Source organism: Tamandua tetradactyla, chromosome 8 (genome assembly GCF_023851605.1).
Source record: "Tamandua tetradactyla isolate mTamTet1 chromosome 8, mTamTet1.pri, whole genome shotgun sequence".
Classification (NCBI taxonomy): Eukaryota; Metazoa; Chordata; class Mammalia; order Pilosa; family Myrmecophagidae; genus Tamandua; species Tamandua tetradactyla.
In genome coordinates this window covers 107,566,393-107,592,405 of record NC_135334.1, presented here as the reverse complement: position 1 = coordinate 107,592,405, position 26,013 = coordinate 107,566,393, and the positions used below count along the sequence as shown (strand labels likewise).

General features: G+C 34.2%; 1 protein-coding gene across 6 annotated transcripts in view; it reads right to left on the bottom strand.

Annotated features, from left to right (window-relative positions):
- The window catches only part of ELP4 (elongator acetyltransferase complex subunit 4), a 309,287-nt gene that overhangs the window by 202,972 nt on the left and 80,302 nt on the right, over window positions 1-26,013 (bottom strand). For all 6 annotated transcript variants that reach the window (XM_077114287.1, XM_077114290.1, XM_077114289.1 and 3 more), the window contains exons 4-5: window positions 12,694-12,825; window positions 7,112-7,251 (exon numbers count right to left, since the gene is read on the bottom strand). In XM_077114287.1, the coding sequence (XP_076970402.1) occupies window positions 7,112-7,251; window positions 12,694-12,825 (272 nt within the window). The remainder of the gene's footprint in view (window positions 1-7,111; window positions 7,252-12,693; window positions 12,826-26,013) is intronic.

Genomic DNA, 26,013 nt, shown 5'->3' with positions numbered 1-26,013 from the left:
AAGAGAGAGGATGTAAATAAATAAAATCAGAAATGGAAGAGGAGACATATCCACTGACCCCACAGAAATAAAGGAAGTAATGATAGGTGCTAATAAACTAGACAACGTAGATGAAATGGACAACTTTCTAGAAAGGCATGAACAACCAACATTGACTGGAGAAGAAACAGATGCTCTCAACAAACCAATCACAAGTAAAGAAACTGAATCAGTTACTAAGAAGCCCCACGAAAAGTCCAGGAGCAGATGGCTTCACACGTGAATTCTACCAAATACTCCAGAAAGAATTATTACAAATCCTGCTCAAACTCTTCAAAAAAATTGAAAAGAAGGGAAAGCTACCTAACTCATTCTATGAAGCCAACATCACCCTCATACCAAAGCCAGACAAAGATATTACAAAAAAGAAAACTACTGACCAATCTCTCTAATGAATATAGATGCAAAAATCCTCAAAAAATTCTAGCAAAACAAATCCAACAACACATTAAAATAATTAAAGACCACAACCAAGTAGGATTCATCCCAGGTATGCAAGGATGGTTCAACATAAGAAAATCAATTAATGTAATACACTATATCAACAAATCAAAGCAGAAAAACCACATGATCATCTTGATTGATGCAGAAAAGGCATCTGACAAAATTCAACATCCCTTCCTGTGGAGAACACTTCAAAGGACAGGAATAGAAGGGAACTTCTTAAAAATGATAAGGGAATATATGAAAAACCCACAGCTAACATCATCCTCAACGGGGAAAAACTGAAAACTTTCCCCCTAAGATCTGTAGTGTTTCTATACACTAGTAATGAACAATCTGAGTGGAAAATCAAGAAAAAAATTCCATTTACAACTGCAACCAAAAGAATAAAATATTTAGGAATAAATCGAACTAAAGATAGAAAAGAACTATACAAAGAAAACTACAAGAAATTGTCAAAAGAAATCACAGAAGACCTAAATAGATGGAAGGGCATACCGTGTTCATAGATTGGAAGACTAAATATAGTTAAGATGTCAATTCTACCTAAATTGATTTACAGATTCAATGCAATATGAACTAAAATCCCAAAAACTTACTCTTCAGAAATAGAAAAACCAATAACCAAATTTATCTGGAAGGACAGGTTCCCCTGAATAGCTAAAAGTATCCTGAGGAAAAAAAATGAAGTTGAAGGTTCCATGTTACCTGACTTTAAGGCGTATTATGAAGCTACAGTGGTCAAAACAGCATGGTACTGGCATAAAGATAGATACACTGACCAATGGAATCGAATAGAGTGTTCAGATATAGACCCCCTAATCTATGGAAATTGATATTTGCTAAGGCAGTCAAGCCAACTCACCTGGGACAGAGCAGTCTCTTCATAAATGGGGCCTAGAGAACTGGACATCCATATGCAAAAGAATGAAAGAGGATCCATATCTCATACCCTATACAAAAATTAACTCAAAATGGATCAAAGACCTAAACATTAGTTTGAAGACCATAAAACTGTTAGAAGAAAATACAGGGAAATATCTTATCAATTTTACACTAGGAGGCGGTTTTCTAATCCTGACAGCCAAAGCACGAGCACTGAAGAAAGAAATAGATAAATTAAACACATTTGTGCATCAAAGAACTTTGTCAAGAAAGTAAAAAGACAGCCTACACAATGGGAGACAATATTTAGAAATGATAAATCAGATAAAGGTCTAGTATCCAGAATACACAAAGAGATTGTTTAACTCAACAACAAAAAGACAGACAACCCAACTACAAAATGGGCAAGAGACATGAACAGACACTTCTCAGAAGAGGAAATACAAATGGCCAAAAGGCACGTGAAAAGATGCTCAACTTCCCTGATTATTAGGGAAATACAAATCAAAACCACAATGAGATATCTCATACCCACCAGAATGACCTTTATCATAAAACAGAAAACGACAAGTGCTGGAGAGGATGTGGAGAAAGAGGCACACTTATCCACTGTTGGTGGGAATGTCAAATGGTACAACCACCATGGAATACAGTGCGGTGGTTCCTCAGGAAGCTAAGTATAGAATTGCCATAGGATCCGGCAATACCATTGTTGGATATCTACTTGGAGGACATGAGGGCAAGAACACAAACAGACATTTGCACACCAACGTTTATAGCAGCATTATTTACAATTGCGAAGAGATGGAAACAGCCAAAATGTCCATCAACAGACGAGTGGCTAAACAAACTGTGGTATATATATATATATAATGGAATATTATGCAGCTGTAAGACAGAATACAGTCATGAAGCATGTAATTACATGGATGGACCTTAAGGACATTATGCTGAGTGAGATTAGCCAGAAACAAAAGGAAAAATACTGTATGGTCTCAATGATATGAACTGACATTAGTGAATAAACTTGGAGAATTTCAGTTTGTAACAGAGACCATCAGGAGATAGAAATATGGTAGATATTGGGTAATTGGAGCTGAAGGGATACAGATTGTGCAACAGGACTGATTGTAAAAGTTCAGAAATGGATAGCATGATACTATGTAACTGTGATACAATAATGTTAGAACACTGAATGACGCCGAATGTGAAAATGATAGAGGGAGGAGGCCTGGGGGTACAAATGAAATCAGAAGGAAAGATAGATGATAAAGACTAAGATGGTATAATCTAGGAATGCCTAGAGTGTATAATGATAGTGACTAAATGTACAAATTTAAAAATGTTTCTGCATGAGGAAGAACAAAGGAATGTCACTAGTGCATGGTATTGAAAATAGATGGTATTTATATTTTAAAACTTTAACGTATGTGTGAGAGAAGCAAAAGATGTTTTATTTGGTACAACATTTATATTTTGACTAGTTCATTTCCAAATATAACTTATGTGGACAGCTTAATCAAACATCATAGTACTTGGAACCTTGCGTAGGGCATGAGATTTTGTAGGTTTGTCCAGAGTGATGCCTCAATAAATCCCAGAGTGATTTGAACAGTGAATAGGGAAGTATTTGCAGAGTCCCCTTCGGGTAATGGTGAGAAAGGGGGAAAATTCAACTTCCCCAAGTGGAGAATACTTGATATTCTCACAGGCAGTGGGGACAGACAAAGCAATAGGCTGAGCCTTCAATCTTGGGGTTTGTTCATATGAAACTTAATCCCTCAAAGGATAGGATAAGCCTACTTAAAATTAGGCCTAAGACATCAAGGGATTGAGAAAACCTTCTTGACCAAAAGGGGGAAGAGTGAAATGAGACAAAATAAAGTGTCAATGGCTGAGAGATTCCAAACAGAGTCGAGAGGTTATCCTGGAGATTATTCTTATGCATTAAGTAGATATCACCTTGTTAGTCAAGATGTAATAGAGAGGCTGAAGGGAACTGCCTGAAAATGTGGAGCTGTGCTCCAGTGGCCATGTTTCTTGATGATAATTGTATGATGATATGGTTGTTGCAGTGCGACTGTGTGGTTGTGAGAGCCTTGTTTCTGATGCTCCTTTCGTCTACCTTATCGACGGACAAGTAAAGCACATGAATTAAAAATAAATAAATATTAGGGGGAACAAATGTTAAAATAAATTTGGTAGATTTAAACATTGGTGATCGGTGAAGGGGAGGGCTAAGAGATATGGTATATATGAATTTTCTTCTGTTTTCTTTTTATTGCTCTTTCTGAATTGATGCAGATGTTCTAAAAATTGATCATGCTGATAAACATATAACTGTGATGATAGTGTGAGTTATTGATTATATAACAAGAACGGAATGATCATACATAAGAATGTTTGCATTTGTATGTGGTTTATACATCATAAATAAAAAATAAATTAATTGAAAAAATAAATAAATTAAAAAAAGAAACAAAAAAACTGTAAACCTGTAACTTATTAAATTCCCCTTTCTAAAAAGCCATTCCACTTCTGATATATTGCATAGTAGTTAGCAAACTAGAACAGAGGGGAAATCATAAAATAAAAAACATGCATACCAATGAGGATAGTGTACCAAGCATGAACTTGAGAAGTAGGATGATCAATTAGACTCTGTGTACTTGGAAGCCTCCTTAAAGGACAGATAGAAGGAAGAAAGGAAAGCAAACATGAAAGCAAGCAATTTTTCTTCACTGGTTAAAATGAGGTCCAGGGTAATAGTTCCCTTTTCTAAATTTTCAGATATTATATTTTTATCTTACTTATTTCAGATAGGCAGATGGGTAAAATCTCTCATTACACTTACATATTGCCTTCCTGTTAGTTCTGTAATATATCATTCATTATATTTGTTTAATAAAGTAATATATAGTATACTTCTATAGTACTTATCTAGAAGTTTTCTTTCATGATTCTTTTTTTATGAGTATGAATTTTTCACTTATAACTTCTCTCCTTCCCTATCTAAAGATCCATATTTTTGTAATAAAGATACCCTAATAAGGCTAGATTTCAGCTATTGGTTTATCCCACTAAATCTCTGTGCTAAGAACAAGGCTGTAGTTAGTCTTCCCGCATTAAAATCTTATTTACACTTTGTGCATTTACACTTTGTCCATTCATTTATTAGCTACAGATGTAGTATCTGTGCCTTAGGTTTGGCGAATACATAGAAGAAGAAGGAAGTACCCTTTCCTCCAGGATTTCCAATGCTTATGTGGGAAGACAAGCAGGTAGATAAGACTCAATCTTAGGGTATTGTGATATGTGTTCTGACAGAAGCATTAACCAAAGAACTACGAATGTATGGGGGCATAATTATGATTTATCTAGGAAAATATTAAAGAAGGCTTATACAGAGGTTCCACATAGGCTGGTAAAGAAATCTGATGGGATAAGAAGAATATAGTTACTTCTAAGATATTAAGTATTATTCCCATCCTCTTTCCATTTATTTTCTCCTAGAAATTCTAGAAAGGCAATTGTTCTCTCAGAGTTCAGTTCATTGAATTTAATAACAAACTTAACAAAACCCAATCAATACAATTAATTACTACTGTTAGAATAAATATATAAAAATAACATCTTTAGGGTGGGCCACAGTGGCTCAGCAGGCAAGGACGCTTGCCTGCCATGCCAGAGGACCTGGGTTCGTTTCCCGGTGCCTGCCCATGTAAAAAAAATAAATAAATAACATCTTTACTTCAAAGATACATATAAAAAATTCATTCCATTTACTACCAACTGTATGTAAACTATGAGACCTCAAAATCATTTTTTCTATTGTTTTATGACTACATTATCTAATTCATGACAATGAGATATCAAAAAAAAACTACCTAGATAATATTATTGTGATACATCTTAGGTTTTCATATTCAGACATTAATTTGAAAGTAAGAACATTTTGTACAGGCAAACCTACCAATAATTTTAAAATAGTTACTGCAAATTTCAAATGCCCTTCCATTTTTCTTACTATAAAAAATCTTCACATGTTTCAGCATTGATGTGATAAATTACGAAGCTATATATTATATCCTCATATATGACAGTGAGACACAGCTATCTCTTCTAGTCTTATTTATAGGAAATGTATAGACAACTATAAAGCTTAGCATTATAGTTTTATACATCAACTAGTAAAGTTCATTTTAGTGAAATGATCACATGCTTTCATAAATTAAGATAACTCTCATGTGGTAAAGTTCCCCTTTTGAAATTAATTTAGTTACATGTTTAAAGCTTAATTATATTTAATTAAGCATTTAAGTTTAATGTGAAATAAATGAATTATCAGTTTACCACTGTGAGATGAAATACTGTCTTGATAATTAAAATCTATAAATTTTCCTATTCCGTGCAAAATTGCTAGTTCTCAAAAAAATTCTGTAATTGTAAACTTTAAAGTCTACAGGACTATAAACACACAGCTGATTAGGTGTCATTTCTTTTGCACCCAATATGGTGTGTGGTGTATTTCCTACTTCAGCGATGGAAAAGAAAAAAAGAAAGAGAACTTACATAGATTAATCTTGGGTCTACAACTTAATAGTTGAATCTCAGATAAATTACTTCACTCCTATGCCTTTCAGTGTCTTCTCCTAAGAATACATACTTTTATATGGTTGTTATGAGGATTACATGAGATAAATGTAAATTGTAGAGTAGTATGACTATGTAAAGTATATAGTAGTCATTCATTAAATGGTAGCTTATCAATACTAAGATAAAACCAAAGAACCACTTCTGTTTATGTTTCTGGCAAGAGGCTGAAGAATATCATAATAATAAAAAAGAACTTCTTTTGAAATATAATATGAATAAACTGAATAGTCTTCACTAAATTTTCAGGTATCATATCTAGAAAAGAGATGACAGATTTTTAATTTAGTGTAGTTCACAAATTCCTGTCTATTAAATCTCCACTTAATAACTCATCTCATTTTGAAAATAACGTTTTAACAGTGCTGAAAAAAATTAAGGTGACAACTTATTCCATGGCTTACTTTTCCTTGATCCACTGAAATTAAATATTTTTAACACTTTATTAATTATTCAATGTCAAGTCCTGTTAATTTTTAGAGCTCTGCCTTAATAAAAGTTAGTGGTAGTATAAACATGTTAGTACAGTTTAATGCTTAAACCATAAAACTGAAACTCTAGATCCTCTTAATGCTCCTTAAAGTATATAGATTATTTTATTAACAGTATAACTAGAAACAGAGAACCTTGATAAATAAAGTATTGGAAAACACACATTTGTTTACTATCTGAGAGAGCACGTAATGGAAAATCTGGGCAAGTGGTATTACTGTACACAATTTTCATAGTTTTTCATCAATAAATATTTAGTAAGTATTTATTTGTACTTAGGTCTGAAGGAACCTGATTTAGAACTGTCTACATTTTCTTGAAAATAAAAACAGCAGGTATTGTAAATTTGGTATCCAGATTTTCTAAAGTTGCAAATTAAAGCAATTGACAGGCCCAGCAGTTACAGGATCAGAAAAAGAAAGAAAACCACACATAACACTATGAAATATATGCACAATTAAGGTTACATATTATGCAGAAAATTAACATTTATTATTAGGATATATACTATTAGATATGCATTCTTATAAGGAAACTAATAGAAAAGCTTTCTGTTAACTTTTGAAATCAGAATGTGCTTTTACATGGATTAACTTACCAGGGTTCTTCTTTAAAAGCTGTAGATAATTTTTCTGGAAGAAAAAATCCATGATATTTCGAAGCCTCAATTAGTTGTTGGGGTATCCTTTTGGATAGATCATAATAGTGACCGAATCTTGAAGATGATACTGGCCCAGCCTGTTAAGAAAACCCATACAGTTTCTAAAAAAATGATTTTTTTTTAGCTACAATTTATTAGTCATACATCTGACAAAAACACTCATATATGTACATATTGAATGCTAGTAAGGATGAGTTGATATACACAGACACTAAATTTCAAAGAAATACACCACAACCTTTATTATTTTAAACTATCTGTAGTTAGATATCAACCTCTTTCTCTCTTATAACAGTTCTTCACTCTTAGGGGTTCCTTAATTTTTATACAAATTTAAACCTTTTGTAGCTTTCTTCCTTTGTTTTTTGGTATGCTTTATGGTGGGGTCACATTTTATTCTTTTCCCATGTGAGTATTCTTTTATTGCAGCACCATTTGTTGAATTTTTTGTTTGTTTGTTTGTATTTGCTGGGTTTTTTTGGTTTGTTTGGGAAGTACATGGGCCGGGAATCAAACTCAGGTCTCCCATAAGGCAGGCAAGAATTCTACCACTGAATGACTTCACACCTACTCAGCTTTTTTACTATACCTCATAGCTTCCCAAATTAAAAAAATTAATAATCACAATTCTTAATTAATTTTTAAGATCCCAGGTTTTACTTACAATCTAAATATGAAATTGCTAAGAATTAGATGAATGCATAAGCCAAATCAATTCACTGGTGAGGGGCCCAAAGAAAACAGCTAATTAAATACATTAAACTGAACATCATTTTAAAACTGAATTCTCACAAACCATGGTATATAAATATATCCAAAATTTCTGAGAAGCTTAAAATTTAATTTACAGTTAAAATGTCCTAGGATAGTACAGATAGAGGTAAGGCACACGAGAAAATGGATGAATGTATATAAACTAGATTAGATAAACCAGAAAGCTGGCATAATCATTAGGTCATTGATAATTACCTCCTTTGTGTCTCTACTAAAAATTTCTTCAACAAATTACCTTTCTCATAAGAAACTTTAATAATAATTGATGCTGAATTTATTTATATGGGATAGTAGACATCCAGTAACACAACCTTATTATTATTATGTGCTTTGAACAGACCCTGGCCTGATTCCTTTTCATTTAGCACATTAGAACTATGAATGTACCCTGAGCCAAAGTTTAACTACTAACAAATTCCAGTTGCAATAGTTTTTACAACAAAACCAGATGATCTCTGTAGAAAATGAAGAACTATACACAGAAGATTCTTAATTTATCTTAAGTTTTGCTTGACACTAGATATTAGCATTTAAGACTTCAAGGATCTTATTCTTAATATGTTAAATGCTCTCAAACATCAAATTATAAAATAACATGGAATAAAAACTTAAAAGTCTAACAGAAATATTGTTCACTGATTCAAAGTCTATGGATTTGACATTTACTTTTTAAATAAAATGATTGCTTATCCCTCCATAAGCTACCACTTATTTTTTACTACTTATTTTTATTAAAGAGACCCTATCTGCATCAATTTAATCTTTTCAAATCAATATGTACAGAAGAATGATTCCCAAAATGTGATTTATTTACCATGAAGCTACTGACAAATAAATTGTGACATTAAAATAGAGTTCTTAAAAATTGGGTGAAAGTTTTTTAATGTAAAGTTATTAGTCTAAAGCAATTTAAACAAGGTCTGTTCTTTGGCCTATAATCTATTCTTTATCCGGATTATGTTCAGAATGTTTTTACTGCAAACTCTGCTAGAGCTCATCTTTTTATTGTGTAAGTCCAAGCCCCCTTAATGTTTTAGAAAGGCCTTGACTAACTGAACTTTGATCTGATGTCTTCATTGAGAAAAACACCAGGTTGCCCATTTCAGATGCAAATCCCTCTAAGGCCCAACAGAATTTAGTAAAGACAGCAAAAAAGAAGAAACAAGAAGTTTCCAGGATCCTCTTTGGGAATCCTGGGGCACACTGGTGTCCTTAATCCACACTGTCGCATGGATTAAGGTAGGTGATAACCTTCCCTGATTCAAAAGAATAAGCAAAGTGCCTACAAACTGGGTGGAGACTAGGATTTGGCTCTAAAAAACACCATGCAATAAAAGCTTGGTCTATGTCAGAAACCTCTGAAAAGGCCTCAATGTACCACATTCCCAGGCCTGGTAGGGAAGCTTGCAAAAGCCTACCTGAATCAAATAAGCATGAATAATCTATTTTAGCAGACTGGCCATGGGGAGAGAGAAAGAAAGACTTTTCACTTCTTTTAAGATTGAGTTAATAAATTTATTAGTGGATTGAAGATTCTTGAAGTCCTATGCATGCAGAGAAATATGCTAAATTGCCAAGAAGCAAAGTATGCTTTTTAAGTTGCCGTCTCTATTAAAGTTTCTAATTACAATATTAATGTGTAAGAAAGCTCAGATTTGGGATGAATCAAGGCAGAAAATTGATTTCATGCTGTGACAGTTTACATATAGAACACAAATAATTCATTAAAATGTAAAAATAAAATTGGAAACTTTTCTCATTGCAATTAAGTTATTAATTTATTTATAAATGAAAGTTAGATATGGCAACTAAAATAATCACTAAAAACTTTAGTAATGATAAAAAACTTTATTGTTCAATAAAAAAATGAGCTGAAAAATAAATATCCTTTTAGAGGAAAAAAACAATTTTGCAAGATTTTTCATCCAAGACACAGAGCATTAACATATAATCAGATTTTTAAAATGCTATGAACTCTTTTGTGGCCTCTGTAAAACAAAGATTTAAAACATTTCCTCAAAAATGGTAAACAGATATAATCTAATGTATTTTCTCCATAAAAAACTCTCACGTTAAATTTTCTCAGAGAAAAGCTGTACCAGAAATAAATAGTCTAAATGAGACATTTTCTGACTATTGTTATAATTTCTTTATCAGTAGGATATAACAGAAAGCAAGAACATTAAACAGTTACTAAACCACTAGGAGCTGGTGATGAAACCACTAGTGTATTCATCTGAAACCTGAACTATTTTACTAATTGTAGTGGAAATCTTATATGATATTTGCACTAAATATTTTGTAAATTGTAAAGCACTACATAAATATTATTGGTTATTATTACACTATGGATTCACTAGAGAATCTGAAGGTCTATCATTCTCCTTTGGGAGTATATTGGCTTACTGAAAAGATGGTATTTGTTGGTCATGGAAAACTATCCATGGACTTGTGCTGAAAAGCACTGTATACAGGACTGTTGTGGTTGAACCACTAAGATAGAGAACAAAAGTGTAATGAGAATTTAATATAATAATGGCCTAAAACTTTTGAATTGCTGAAGTCACTGCAGGCCATGGTAGTAGAGCTACACAATACTGACGATCTTAAGTCTCAGAATATGCTGTTGGTTAGTGATTACTGGGATGAAAAGGGAATAGGGTTTAATGGTTGGATAGGAATGTCACTTAGGAGAGAGAATCAGAATCACACAGTGAGGAAACGAAGGGCTGTCTAAAAACTACATATCCCTCCAACAACTGTAAGAAACACTGCTTTTATAGGTGATTCAGGTGTGTACATTCTTAGGGTAGGTTGGGGGGAAAGGTCATTGGTATTTTCTTTCCTTTACTGCATTCCTTAAATGGGAATAGTGCTACACTCTTATATTCTGGTGATAACTAATATTAAAAGGCATCTGTGATAATAATCAACACATCTAGTTTTGAACTTACATCTAATAGTTAAATCATAAGCCATAATAATGTTAACTGTATTTTGTTCCAAGTAAAATACAGAAAACCTCGTGTTTTTTATTTGATCGTTTAACTGAGAATGGCAAAGTAAGGCCTAGATTTATAAAGGAGAGGATAATAAGTGATCACCAAAGTGATCACCAGCATTGGCATGTCACCGTATATAAAATTTCTGTGACAGGCAAATATACAGGGTAATAATATTTCAAAGAAAAGCAAAGAAGCCAGATGATGATAATATTATTTAAACTTTACAGAATTCACTAGTAAATAGCAGTAAACTTGTTTGACCATCGACTGTAAATTCAAAATAAACTATTTCATTTGTATTGATTAATGCAATTTAACTCAGTTTCACTTTTAATTTACATACTGTATCATTTATTCATTCACAAAATAATTATTGAGCATCTAGTATATGCCAGTAAAATAAACACTATTTCTCCCACTGAACTCGCATTTTAGTAGGAGGAGATAGGTGATAAACAACCAAACAGATATGTAATCTACAAGGTTGTAGTGTCTTAAAGAAAAATAAAGCAGAGAAAGCAGATGATAGAGAGTGGTGTTATTTTACACAGAATGACAAAGGAACAATTACCTTCTGAGAATGTGATATTTTAGCAGAGACCTGAAGAAAATGGGAAGTAAGTTATCTGGGGAACATCATTCTCTAAGAGCACAACTTTCAAAGCACTCAAGTGTTAAGCCTTGAAAACTGAGCACTGGGTTTATTTCATAATATGTGACTTCAGAGAAGTTTACTCCCGTAGATAATCAAACAACTTCAGACATACCATACTCTAAAAGGAGGGACAGAATAAGCACCACTCACTTATATATGAAAGGTGGCAGGAATAATATACATATAAATATAATTTATAAGCACTGTTTCTTCATAAACTTTTCATTATATATGGTTTTCTTTATAAACAATTACTTATTCATAATTTTATACCTAATAAATGAAAAGAGCAGAAATATATTCAGTCTTAAGACTTTCTAAGTCAGTAAGATTTGTCTGATTCAATATCAAAGGACTCCAGACTGATTTTTCTTTATGGGAACTATCTCTTACCTAGTTGCCATTCATTTAAAAAGTCAATATATTTAAAGCAGTGCTTTTACTTTTTCTAATTTTTCTGTAAGCTTGGAAGTTGATAACAATGCTTGCTGTAACTTTGTGTAAATTTAATTCATAGGTACATTTACTTTTCTAGATAGGCTCTGAGAAGATTTCTTAAAGCTTTCACCAGGAGCAGAGTTTGTGTGCTTTAGAAGACAGATTTACTATAATAGGTTTCGGCTACTCAGAAACTTTTTTGTCAATTTCTTTTCCTTAGCCTATTTTAGATAGATGAGTTTACAAGACAGCTGAGTTCAAGAATATATAGGAATAAAAATAGCAATTCCAAAGTCCACTTACATTGAATATTTATAGGTCAATTATGTGAGATAGAAACAACTTAATTAGTTCACTTAGTCTGAATTGCAAACCTAGGGTAGAGAATTCTACAAGGATATTACAGAAGAAATTAAATAATCCATTTGGCAAAAAAAAGAAAAAAAAGAGAGAAAAACTGCTATTATTTTATTTTTAAGAAATATGTCATCTTGATTAAATACTCTATAGATCAAAAAAAAAAACCCTACCAAAATAAACAAATAAACATTTTATTTCATTTAAAGAATAACAGGTATACCACAAGAGTTTCTATAAAATGGAATAAAAAACACATTTGCAAATTTCAGATAATTTATATGACTTGCCTCCATCTTGGGTAATAACTGGTAACGCCAAGCTATTTTCATCTTAATACTAGATTCTGGTATTTTATTATTACATACGTCTTCATCAAATTCTTTTTTACAATTTTCATCAAGTAATGGTGCAGGAAGTTCCTAAGAAAACAGAATGACATATATTGAACATCTGTTGTAAAATATATGACAAAATTTAAACCATGTTAGTAATACTACAACTTTACAAGTATGATTTGAAAACTGATACCTTAAAAATTGATGCAAACATAAATTTATGACAATATAGACACTTCTAAAATAGAGGGAAAAGGAATATTATTAAATGTAGAGTTTAATTTTTTTCAGCAGTGACTGAATTTAAAGAAAATATCTAAATTTTTATAGTAACAAAAATCAACTGCTATTTCAACGAGAGGCTCTGCTCACTTTTTCATTTCCACATTTAAAGCAAAGTCTGGGATTAGCATAAACATATCACAATGTAATTACTGCTATGTTTCCCACAAGGTAAAATTAAAGCATGTGCATAATCTGTTTACTGGTTTGTAATTCCAGAATTAAAAAAACTCACTCAAATAATGGGTGAAGTAACAACCAAAATAAAGACATATGAAATGTTAGTTTTGCACATGCACTATGTCTCTTTAATAATAATAGGATTTAAAATTTTTGATTGAATGAAGAGACAATGAATTCCAATTTTACCTCTCTTTTTTTAGAAAGCTTAGCTACTGAGTGACTACAAAAAAAAGAAAACATTTTAGGGAAGGGATGCCATTAAAATAATGCAAAGGAAAAAACGCATAAATTTCTTAGAGAAAGAAAGCACATGCAATGATTTTATTTTTAATTAGCCAGAATCATTAGGATGGTGTGTATATCGGTTTGAAACTGGTGTGTAAACCAGAAAAGCTATGTTCTTTAATCCACTCATTCAATTTTGAGGGTCTTTTTGATTGTTTCTATGGAGATGTGACCCATCCAATTGTGGGTGGTAACTTTTGATTAGGTGGTTTCCATGAAGATGTGTTTCCACCCATTCAAGGTGGGGTTGTTGACTAGAGTCCTGTAAGAGGGAATCATTGTGGAAAGAGCCAACAGAGCCTAGACAACCAGTGACATTTGAAGATGAAGAAAGAAAACGCTCCCGGGGAAGATGTTTGAAACAAGAAGTCAGAAACCCCAGCAGATGCCAGCCACATGGCTTTCCAGGAGAAGGAGGTGTTCTGAACCCATCGATCTTTCTTGAACAAAGGTATCTTTACCTCGATGCCTTAGTTTGGACATTTTTATAGCCTTAGAACTGTAAACTTGCAGCTTAATAAATTCCCTAAAATTTTTACTAATAAAATCAATCAACACACACCATGAACATTCTTAATGTATGAACATTCCATACTTGGTGTGCAATCAAAGGTTCACAATATCATCACATAGTTGTATATTCATCAATGTGATCATTTCTCAGAACATTTACATGACTCCAGAAAAAGAAATAAAAAGAAAAAAGAAAAAAGTCATACATACCATACTCCTTATCCCTCCTTCTCATTGACCACTAGTATTTCTCTCTACTCAATTTCTTTTAACAATAAATTCCCTTTTTAAAAGCTGGTCCATTTCTGGTATATTGCATTCTGGCAGCTTTAACATACTAAAACAGTGTGGGACATTCGATTAGGAAAAATAACCTTGTGCTATGTTATAAATTAGTCTAAGTTGCAACTTTTACTTTTTAGGATCAATTTAAGTTATGTTTGGAGTCATGCAAATAATCAGCTAGAAAATACTATCATATATTTGGTGACCTCCTAAAAGATCTCAGAGTAGACAACATAACTTATAACAGTAATAGAAGAAAACAGTTATATCATGTAAGTCATCATTCCTAGCAAAGTATTAGTATGTTACAAAATACAAAGCAATTTCTTTTTACAATGCAAATAATATTTGTGAGGCAGTATAATATAATCTGCAACCAGACTGTCTGGGTTCAGATCTTGACTGCACTAGTAGCTGTATCTGTATTACCTTGACTAACTTACTGGACTTCTCTGCATCTCATTTCATCAACTGAAAAATGGAGATAATAGTATCCACTTCACTGGGTTGTTGTAAAGAATAAATGAGCTAAAAATGCAAAGTGCAGAGAGTGGCGCCTGCCCCATATTAATCATTCAATAAATGACTAAATGTTAGTTATTGTATTTAAAGATTGCCTGAAGTCAGTCAAATACTCACCTTATCTATTTCTTAGAGCCATACATTTTGTATTGTCAATATTAGCCAATATTTAGTATAAAATTTTTATTAACATTTTTTCAACCTCAGGGACATCTATAATAGTAAAACAAAGGTCATACATATCTCAACAACAAAACAAAAACTTTTAAAATTAATTTTTGTAATAGAGATGAAATGCTCACATTTATATTAAAATGTTCTTACATTAAGGTGTTTGGTATTAAAGAAATAGTCCTAAAATATTAAGGACTTTTTTCTGATATGGTAAAATGTTTAAACAAGATGAGATTATCAAAAATTGGTAAGCATTTCTCCTTTTAGCTTAATAAATATATATCTATTCCAATAGTAGAAATTTCACCATTTTGAAAACTTTTTATTTATGATGAAAATTATAATGACTCTAATTTTAATGTTCATAAAATAGACAATCAAATCCTAAAGTTAAGGGTGAAAATGTTCCAAAGATATAGAAAGCAAACTCTAACATTTAATGTCCACGTAATGGTTATGTTTTCATATATGTGTGTAATTTTTTAGAAAAAGTTTACATAACATAAAATTTACCATTTAAACGATTTAAAAGTGTATAATGGAGTGTTTTTTAGTATATCTCAGCATTTAAACTATTTAAAAGTATACAATTGAGTGTTTTTAAATATTTTTCACCATTTTAACTATTTAAAAGTATACGGTTGAGTGTTTTTTAGTATATTTGGAGTAGTGTAACCATCATCACTAATTCCAAAGCATTTTTATCACTACAAAAAGAAACACTATGCCCCTTAAACAGTCACTCCTCATTCCTGTCCAACCTCCATCCTTCCACCCCTGGCGATCACTAATCTACTTTCAGTCTGTATGGATTAGTCTATTCTAGATATTTCATATAAATGGGAAAATATAAAATATGGATTTTTGTACCTGCATGCTTTCATTTAATAATGTTTTCAAGGTTCATATATATTGTAGCATGTATCAGTATTTCATTCTTTTTATGGCTAAATAATATTCCATTGTATGCATAAAGCACATTTTGTTTAACTATCATGAGTTGACTGACATTTGGGTTGTTTCTATTTTTTGGCTATTATGAATAATGCTACTATGAAACTTTGCATACAGTTTTTGTGTGAACATATGTTTTACATTCTTTTGGTTATATATCTAGGAGTGGAATTGCTTATGGTAAAACCCATGTTTATCTTTTTGAGGAACTGCCACACCATTTTAGATGGTGGCTGTACCATTTTACACTCAAAAGAACTAAAGAAACTTCCAGGACGAATTTCTCAATGTGTCTATTTTGTGTTATTCTCAAGGAAAGTAAGGAGTCTTTGGATTCCTTATGTTTCAAGTGTTAATTTTTTTCTATTCTTATTATACTGTTAATTCTTTCTCAGCAAAGTTATAAGTCCATATTTCTACTTAATATATTAGTATTACATTAGCAAAATGTTCACCTCACAATCTTGAAAAATAAAAAAATGGAGAGGTTTTCCAACAGATGTGGTGGAACTTCTAAAAAAATGATTTAAAAAGTAATTTCAGTGCACAGAAGAATTAGCAAGAAGGGAAATGTAAATTTAAACAAGTCTACATTTTTCTACCCATTAGGCCAAAACAAAAAACATTGTAAAAATAGCATTTTTGGCAGGTAAGTGGAGAAACTGAAAGTTGCATTCATTGCTGGTGAGAAAGTAAGTTAACCTGCTTTACTCCAGGTATACTCCAAAGTATAAAATCACTTTGGAGAGCAATTTGGAAATTTTCAGCTGAAAATGTACATACGCTATCAACCTGTCCACATGAGAAAAATCTCATACATATGTCCCAGGAGACATAAGATGATCATAGAACATCTTAATAATAATATAATGGAAATAACTTAATTGGCTGTTGATTGAAAACAGAATACAAACTATTATAAAAACATAAAATGGAATAATATATTGTTAAAAAGAAGGAATTAGATATGTAATGACATGGCTAGATCTAGAAAAGAACGTTGAATGAAAGTATCATGCTGAGAGAGACAAAAGCAATACAAGAGACCTTGAGTATATTTAAAAAGACCCACAAAGCCTATATGGGAATATATATGTTGTAAAAGTATAGGAACATGAATGCTGGAGAGGATGTGGAGAATTTGGAACACTTATTTACTGTTGGTGAGGCTGTATAATGGTGTAGCCACTGTAGAAAACAGTTTGCCAATTCCTCAGAAAACTAAATATTGAACTTCCCTGTGGCCTGGCAATACCAATACTCAGTATATACTCAGAAAAAGTGAAAGCAGTGATACAAACAGACATCTGCACACCAAAGTTCACAGTGGCACTGTTAACAATTGCCAAAAGATGGAAAGAATCCAAGTGCCTATCAACAGATGAGTGGATAAACAAAAGGTGGTATATACATACAATGGAATATTATGCAGAAATAAGATGAAATGAGATCCTGAACAATATAACAACAATATGGATGAACCTTGAAGACATAATGCTGAGTGAAATAAATTAGACACTAAAGGACAGATAACTGTATGATTTTGCTATTATGACTCTGGTAAAGATAATCTCAGGTTATACTGTAGAATATAGTAGACGTAGAGGTACACAAAAGCTAGAGATGGGGGAAAGGCTACCCAATGAGGTTGAATGCAAGGGAATGGACACAAGATATGGTAACTAATTAGTGGGGTTATAAGTAACATTGCCATACTGAGATGAATATTATTTAAAGGGGATATATAGTGCTGTGTTTCCCACTGACTAAATCTACAATTATAAATAAGTGCTCACATGAACTATTTCAAAGGTTTGATACTGGACAAAGAGTCAATAGTAGAGGGTTTGAGGGAAACTAAAAATGCACACTATGGCCAATAGTTAACAGGAGACATCAACAGTACCACGGCACTACCAGGGACAACTAATTGGGGGTGGAACAAGTGATAAAGGGTAATTCTGATTTTATATTTGGTGACACTGTGTTTGTTCTTTGTCATTATGGACAAATGAAATTGTCTGAAATTAAGAGTACTGCTTATTGCACAATCAAAGGAGGATACTGTAAGACATGGTTTGTTTATTATGGACATTATCCATGATGCCCAATAGATGGAGGAAGCCAAATGACAGAGAAGCAAAATGGCAAACTGTGATATGTTTAGATGATGGAAAATGGTGCGGGTACAAAAAGGAAGGATGCAATGAACTGAATAAACCTTGGGGACAATGTGCTGTGCAAAATAAGCCAGAAACAAATACACTAAGGTCTCTCTTAGAAAATACTTATGAGAAATGGGAACCTAGATTGTAGGCCCTTATAGCAGGCACATTTGGTCTTAAGTTGTAGATGTATTTCTGGAGTCTGAGACACTGAGTTATATGTGTGTAAGCTGGTATTTCCCTGGAAATTTAAGTAACTGTGACACCTAAGACCCAGAATGGAGTACTGCAGCCCTGAAAGATAGCATGGCTATATACAATAGCAATTGTAACTGAAAAAGAGATCAGGCCTGAATCAGAAACAAAGCAAATGTGGCTGGCACTAAGGTAAACCAGAATACAGGGTAAAAGATGACAGTGTATGTACTCTAGACTCTCATCTACTGTATGAGACCAAAGGCAGAGAGGCTTATTATGTCTAGGATCTAAATTTACTATAACACACAATCTAAATCGACCTGTCTTGTTAACTCATTTAAACAACGCAAACTCCAGAACGGGAACAAGGCCTTGCAATTCTGTAGAGCTTAATATAATATCAGGATACAACTCAGACTATGGTGGGCTGATAATTTAAGTATTGGTAGGAGGTGGAGCAAGATGGTGGCATAGTGAGGTGTGGGATTTAGTTCATCCTCCAGAGGAGCTAGTAAATAGCCAGGAACCATATTCCACAATTGCTGAGGGACATGAGTGACCAGATACACATCATACACTAGTGTTCTAGCCTGCTAAGGCTGCCAGAATGCAACACTTCAGAGATGGATCAGCTTTTAATAGAAGGGAGTTTATTTAATTAAAAACTTATAACTCTTCAGAAGAAAGACAGCTAACTTTCATCTGAGGTTCTCTGTTTCATGGGAAGGCAGACGGTGATGTCTACTAGCCTTCTCTCCTGGCTTCTGGGTTCCAACAATTTTCCCCAGGGTGATTTCTTTCTGCATCTCCAAATGTTTGAGCTGAGCTGTAAGTGCCGAGATGAGGTGTATTGAGCTGCTTGGGCTGTGCCGAATTGAGCTCTCTTCTGACCTCTTTCTTTTAGGCCTCCAGCTAATAAAATTAACCCTCACTCACTGTGGAAGGCACTCCCCTTAGCTGACTGCAGATGTAATCAGCCATAGATGAATTTTACATGCTAATGATTCAAGTCCACAGTAACAGAACTAGGCACCATCACCTAAGCTGACACATGAACTAAGTATCACAACTAGTCTGGAAGGAGTGGAATGGCTGAGATCCCACACAGAACTGTAAGTCCCCCAAGCCACAGAGGCTAGTGCCCCTCCCCAATGGGCACGGCAGGCTGGTTCCCTGAGGGGAATGGAAACCAGATTTTACCAGTAACAAGGAGTTAGCTCAACCAAGCTCCAATTGCAGAATTAATTAACAAATTTTGACTACTTGAAAACAGACCCCAAACATAGATAAACCTGGAGTAAGCACTAAAGGAACTAGGGGTTTTCACATGGTAGAGAGGGGCTGGGACTGATGGAAAAAAATAAACAAACAGAAAACAGGCTTTTTGAGTTGGACAACACAAAATATTGGAAACGGGCTGTACCCCAAGAAAACAGAACATATACAGCCTGGGGACACAGATGGCCACCTACAATGCCAGCTCTTGATTGGCAAATCTGAGGCATTAGGATGTGGCTCTGCAAAGGCTTCCTTTTTGTTTTTAAACTTCTTAACAGTGCATTACATAGAACTGCAGGCATTCTGAGGCTCCAGTACTGCTCTAGACAAGAGCAGAATTAAGGCATGTTTGAGAAACAAAGTAAAAAGTCAAGTGGATGGGGACAATTCCCTAAAGGGTGTATCTTCCCCAAGAGTTTTGGCCCCAGGGGCTGGAAACCAGAAGCCATCAAAGGCTGCCTACTAGGCAGCCTTGGTCTCAACCATGCCCCTGGCAGGGAGAGGCTGTGAAATTAAAAAGTGAAATCATTTTACACTTGTGGAAAGCTGCAGGCAGAGAAGCACCAAATGCTGGGTAGGATAGAAAAAGCACAGAGTGTAGAAGCTTCATAGGAAAGTCTGACAACCTGCTGGGTCTCACCCTCAAGGAAATTTGACACTGACTACTCTCTCCTCTTGAAACGTGGGCCTGTATGGTCTGGGAAAATCTGACTGGGGTCAATAATATCTCAGGACACCATCCTCAAAAAATAGGTCTCCATATAGGCAGGGCAAGAAGTAGAAAAACAAGAACTGAAAAATTCTAGATTTTTGCTAGAGACTTAGAATAACTTGAACTGCATGCCAAAGAACAGATAAAGAACAAAAAGTAGTGACAGTAAAGTTCAAAGGGTTTGAAAAATTGATCAGCAAATCATCACCCTAGATTGTTATATGGGTTCATATTTTAATTTTTTAACACTTTTTATTGTGAAATATAACATATATACAAAAAAAGCAATAAATTTCAAAGTACATTGCAAAAAAAAAAAGCATTGGTAGAGCCCCTTGAGAGACTGAAGGAAAAAAAAGGAACCATTAAGAACCTTCTGAACCATTGGGGACTCAAAAGAAAATAGGTCAAGCTATGGATTTTGGGGCTTGCTCTTACGAAACTTATTTCTGTAGTGGAGAAGCTACCTATAATGAGGCTTAAGAGTTGCTTCCAGGAAACCTCTTTTGTTGCTCAGCTGTGGCCTCTCTCTCTTTAAGCCCAGCTCTGCAAGGAAAATCATTACCCTCCCCCCTATGTGGGACATAACATTCAGGGGTGAAAGTCTCCCTGACAACATGGGGCATGGCTCATGGTGATGAGTCTGGCCCTGGTACTGTGGGATCGACAATGCTTTCCTGACCAAAAGGGGGAAAAGAATGTGATAAAAAAAATACATCAGTGGACAAGAGAGAATAGAATTAAGAGGCTATTACGGAGGCTATTTCTATGCAAATTTCAGCTAGATAGTACTAATTGCCATGGTTTGCTAAATCTCAATTGACATCGCTCCTGTAAACTCTTAAGAACACCTAGGGCTTGAACTGATACTCTATAAAACTTTCATGCATTGAGTTTACTTTCCTGGAACTTATAATTTCCTAGGTCACATAAATTCTGAAAACCAGAGGGATCAGACTTTACAAGATTAACAATTAATTACATACCCCTATCCTATAGAGTCAATGCCTCTTCTCAACATCAAAAAGTCAGAATGGGCATTACCTAAAGATCCCTATAGATTGGGAGAAGGATCAAAGGAGAAGAAGGATTTAACAAATGAGTATGACTGCTGAATCACTATATCGATATCTCCTCTAGTCTCCAGTGTTTTGGAATAGCTTGAAGGAAAAATCTGAAATAATGGAATGGTAACCCATAACAAGCTCTGAAATCTATTCTGTAACTACTTGTTGAAGTGTATTTTGAAAATCATTGCTTTTTCTTTCTTTTCTTTGTGTGTGTATATATATATATATAATTATATAATTATAAATAATATAATATAAATATATATTATATTTCACAATAAAAAACATTTTTAAAAAAAAGAACCTAAAAAATACTATGGGGACATGATCTGGAAGGATACCCATCAAATTTGTGGTCATGGATAGTGAAGGAACAATGGAAAGGAGTATTGGGAGGGGAAATAAATGATGCTTCAACCATCAACTTTAATGATCCATTGCTTTCATTTAAAAAACTTACGTACATATATGAAACATGACAATGTTATCATTTGTTAGTTTTAGCTAGTGGTACTATTTACCTTAGAGTCTAAATTTATTTATTCTAAAAAATCGTCTCATAGAAAAGAAAAAATGGATAAAGTAAAAAAAATTAAAAAGCCAAAATCCACCCCACACCAAATAATCAGTTAATATTAAGCAAACAATCCATCATAGATTTAGCACACAGAGGTGGTAGACAAATTCACTTCCATTAAAATGGTATTACAGAATGAAATGTTTTTATTAAGAAATATTAAACATTCTACTTGAATTTATACAAGAAAACAAAATATAAAATTGGGAGAAGAGCTAAACTGCTCAATGATTCTTTATTACAAGAGATATTTCTTAATGTATTCTCCTATAAGATTAGAACAGTGATCATGAAGCACATTAAGAAGCAGGAGTCACCATGCTCCTTTTTATATATTGCAGTTTGTAAGAAGATCAATTCCCTTTTGTCTTCACTGGTCTGAAAAATGAAGAAATTAGCACTTAGAACTTTCTTTCATCTCCACTTCCCCAATTAAAGATCTTTAAAAAGTATTTCCATGCTGTCAAGGTTTAAAACATTTATATTCTAGTCTGTTATCAGACAATGAGTTGTTTAGTTTAGGGTTTTTTTTTTTTAAATGAATTCAGTGCTCATCATTGGTCTTTTTACCACAGTTCTACCACTCTTAAGTTAATTGATAGCTGCAGTCACTTAACTGTTATCAGGAAGGCAATGGGGATAGGGGAGTGAACAAAAGTAACAAAATCCCTGTTCACATGAAGTTACATTCTGGAAGCACAGCAATATGAACTTTGAAGTAAAAGAGGGTAGAGAATACACTGGAATGTGGGGGAAGGTAATATTTTAAATAGGATAGTCAAGGAAGAACTCTCAGAGGAGGTAGATGGATTATATTTTCAAAGGTTTTTTTTTTTTTCAAGACATTTCAAGGAGTTTTCTCAGGTTTGAAAATAAATATTGTTTTCATACTAGACTAAGATTTGTTAAGATACAATATTTCATAAAGCTTTCCTTTTCTTAGAAGTAGGTAAACATTGCTCTACTGTCTGGACCACATGAGGCCATGGAGAAGTCTGATTATTTTTACCCTAGCAGATGACTTGCTTTTTCAGCCTGAATAATTCTCCCTTTAACTTTGCAGTTTAATAATTTTCATGGGATATATCTATGTGTAAGGCTTTGTTTTATTCTGCTTATTAAACACAAGATGCCTTTTGAGCTGAAGATTCAGTTTTTCATTAATTTTATGTAAAAATTTTTTGCATGTCTCATGTTCATTTAAAATTTGTTTTCTATCCCATATTGGAATAGTATACTTCCTGATTGATATAAGTGTTAGGTGTGTCACTGACAGCTGCTTAACCTGTCAATAAAAAAAAAAAGTAGGTTGTTAGATGAAAAAATAAAGAAAAAAGAGTAGGGTTTTAGATGAATAAATAAATTTTCCTTTTTTTTGGACCAGCGCTGCCAACAACTTTATGTGATGTTGAAATGTCCTATACCTCTGCTGTCCAATACAGTAGCCACTGGCTACTTAATTCTATTTAATTTTATGAAATAATATCTTTCTACATAGTAATTATATTCTCATATATTGTTTGAATCTTTTTCTAATTTCACTGTGACTGTAGCAAGTCTGTTTTGCGACTAATTTATTAGGTAATGATGTTACCCAGGTGTGGAGACCCAGGGCCCAGAATCGCCCTTCATTTTGAGAGTAAGTTGCTGCACGTACCTGCCCATGTGACCAATTCAGACATTAGAGGTTAACAGGCCTCCTAACGGAGGAAAGAATATACAGATGGTATCCTAAACTACTTATTTTGTAAATCATTGTTCTAGTTTGCTAGCTCCTGGAATGCAATATACCAGAAATGGAATGGCTTTTAAAAAGGGGAATTTAATAAGTTGCTAGTTTATAGTTCTAAGGCTGAGAAAATGTCCCAATTAGAACAAGTAAATAGAAATGTCCAATCAAAGGTATCCAGGGAAAGATACCTTGGTTCAAGAAGGCCGATGAAGTTCAGGGTTTCTCTCTCAAGTGAAAAGGCACGTGGCAAACACAGCCAGTGTTTCTCTCTCAGCTGGAAAGGCACATGGCAAACACGGCATCATCTGCTAGCTTCCTCCCCTGGCTTCCTGTTTCATGAAGCTCCCCAGGAGGCATTTTCCTTCTTCATCTCTAAAGCACTGGCTGGTGGACTCTCTGCTTCGTGGTGCTGCAGTATTCTCTGCTCTCTCTGAATCTCCAGCTTTCTCTAAAATGTTTCCTCTTTTATAGGATTCCCATAAACTTCATCCGAATGAGTGAAGACACACAGCTCCACCTAATCAGTTTAACAAGCACTCTTGATTGAGTCACATCTGGAGGGAGATGATATAACTATAGTCTCAAACATACAGTACTGAATAGGGATTAGAAGAAATGGCTGCTTTACAAAATGGGATTAGGATTAAGACATGGCTTTTCTAGGGTACATACATCCTTTCAAACCAGCACAATCATTAAAACTCTTCTTACTGCTGATAACAAATTTCCAAACTTTTGTGTCATGAAAACTTGCTGAAGCTCTGTTCTCATAAACTTATGGAATGTCTTTGTTCTAAAGTCTTACAAACTGCCACGTGCACTTCCACGTTTGGTAGGTGCTGTTTCCATTTTTTTCTAGAGGGTGCCACCAGAAATGCTCTTTCATCTGTATGTCCTAAGAAAACTCAGGTCTGACTCTGTTCTGTATTCTTTGGCTTTGGGACTGCACTAACCAGAGCACTTTAAGAGCTGGGTTGGAAAACTGATGAACCAGCTAGGAGAGCTGGCTGTAGTGGGCATGAGAACTGGAAAGGAAGAATCCATGGGGGAAATCCCAAATTGGTCTATATCATCCAAGTGGGGAGGGGTGGCTGCCTTCTTGGATGAATGGGGGCCACCATGAGAGTATGGGGATGTCCTGGAAACTCGGGCAGGTTTGCTAATTCTTTAGCAACAGATAGGACAACTAAATTTTAGCAAAAAGAAAAAAGAATGCCAAGTAGTGGCAGCCATAGCCTGACCCCTTTAAGGGGGTCATGCCTCAAATATGACCACAGAAGCAGAACAGGTGGCAAAAGCAACAGTCTGTCATCTAGAGGAAGTATTAAAATTATAGAGGGATACAGCTCACTCAAGGGGACATCAAAGGTGCCTTAACTGAGCACTTGTGCTATGTGGATAATCACTTAGAAATATTAGCTTGTAGATATGCTTGAGCCCTTGGTAGCAAATTATCCCAGGTTTGAGTCTGGAGATTACTAATTATGCCTGGGTGGGATCCCAAAGCATAGGGCCCCATAAACTCCTTTTCAGAAAGGAAAGGGAGGAGGAATGAATGGGAGGTGGAGAAAGAGTAAGGGCCTTGATAGGGTATACCATAATATAACAGAAATGGAAGGAGTTACAAGATCAATTCACTGGGGTTCAGCAATTTCAACTTCCTGAAAAGAAATTACATGTTACTATGAGAGATTATACCACTGCTGAATTGGGCAATTAAGGGCAGCAGTATAGACATAAAACTAGGGAGTCCTTATCTAATTGGCTTCTGAGGTTATGGGACACTGGAGCAGAGGAGGTACTGCTTTCTGGAGTTCAGATAAGTAAATTGGTATCTATTATAGCCCACACCTCACTGTGACAATGCTTGTACGCTATCTCAGCTGGTGCAAAAACCACCTCTGATTGATGGGCGTAAGGCTGCAATGGCCTAATGAAAGGGATGTATCACAAATACCCTCCCACCCCAAAAAGGCAAAATATGGAGGAGCTACAGGATATTTTAAGGGGATTGGGAATGAAACATGCCATATATACCATGGCTTTCATAGATCTTGACACTGAAGCTTCTATTGCAGGAATGAAAGACAAGGTATTACATACTGCCCACAACCATTACTATGGGCCTCTTGTGTCTATCCTAATCCTGCTTGTAGGACAGCCTGTTTCCCAAGCTGCTCAGGCTATAGTCAACCATGGAGAGTCAGAGAGCTACAGAAAAAGAGAAGAGAGTAAGGACAATGGGAAAGGCTCCCCATGAGCAAGACAGCCCTAATCAGGTATCCTGCAAGCAGATGTGAGCAGATCTTATTACTGTAGGCACCGAGATAGAAGCTATAGAT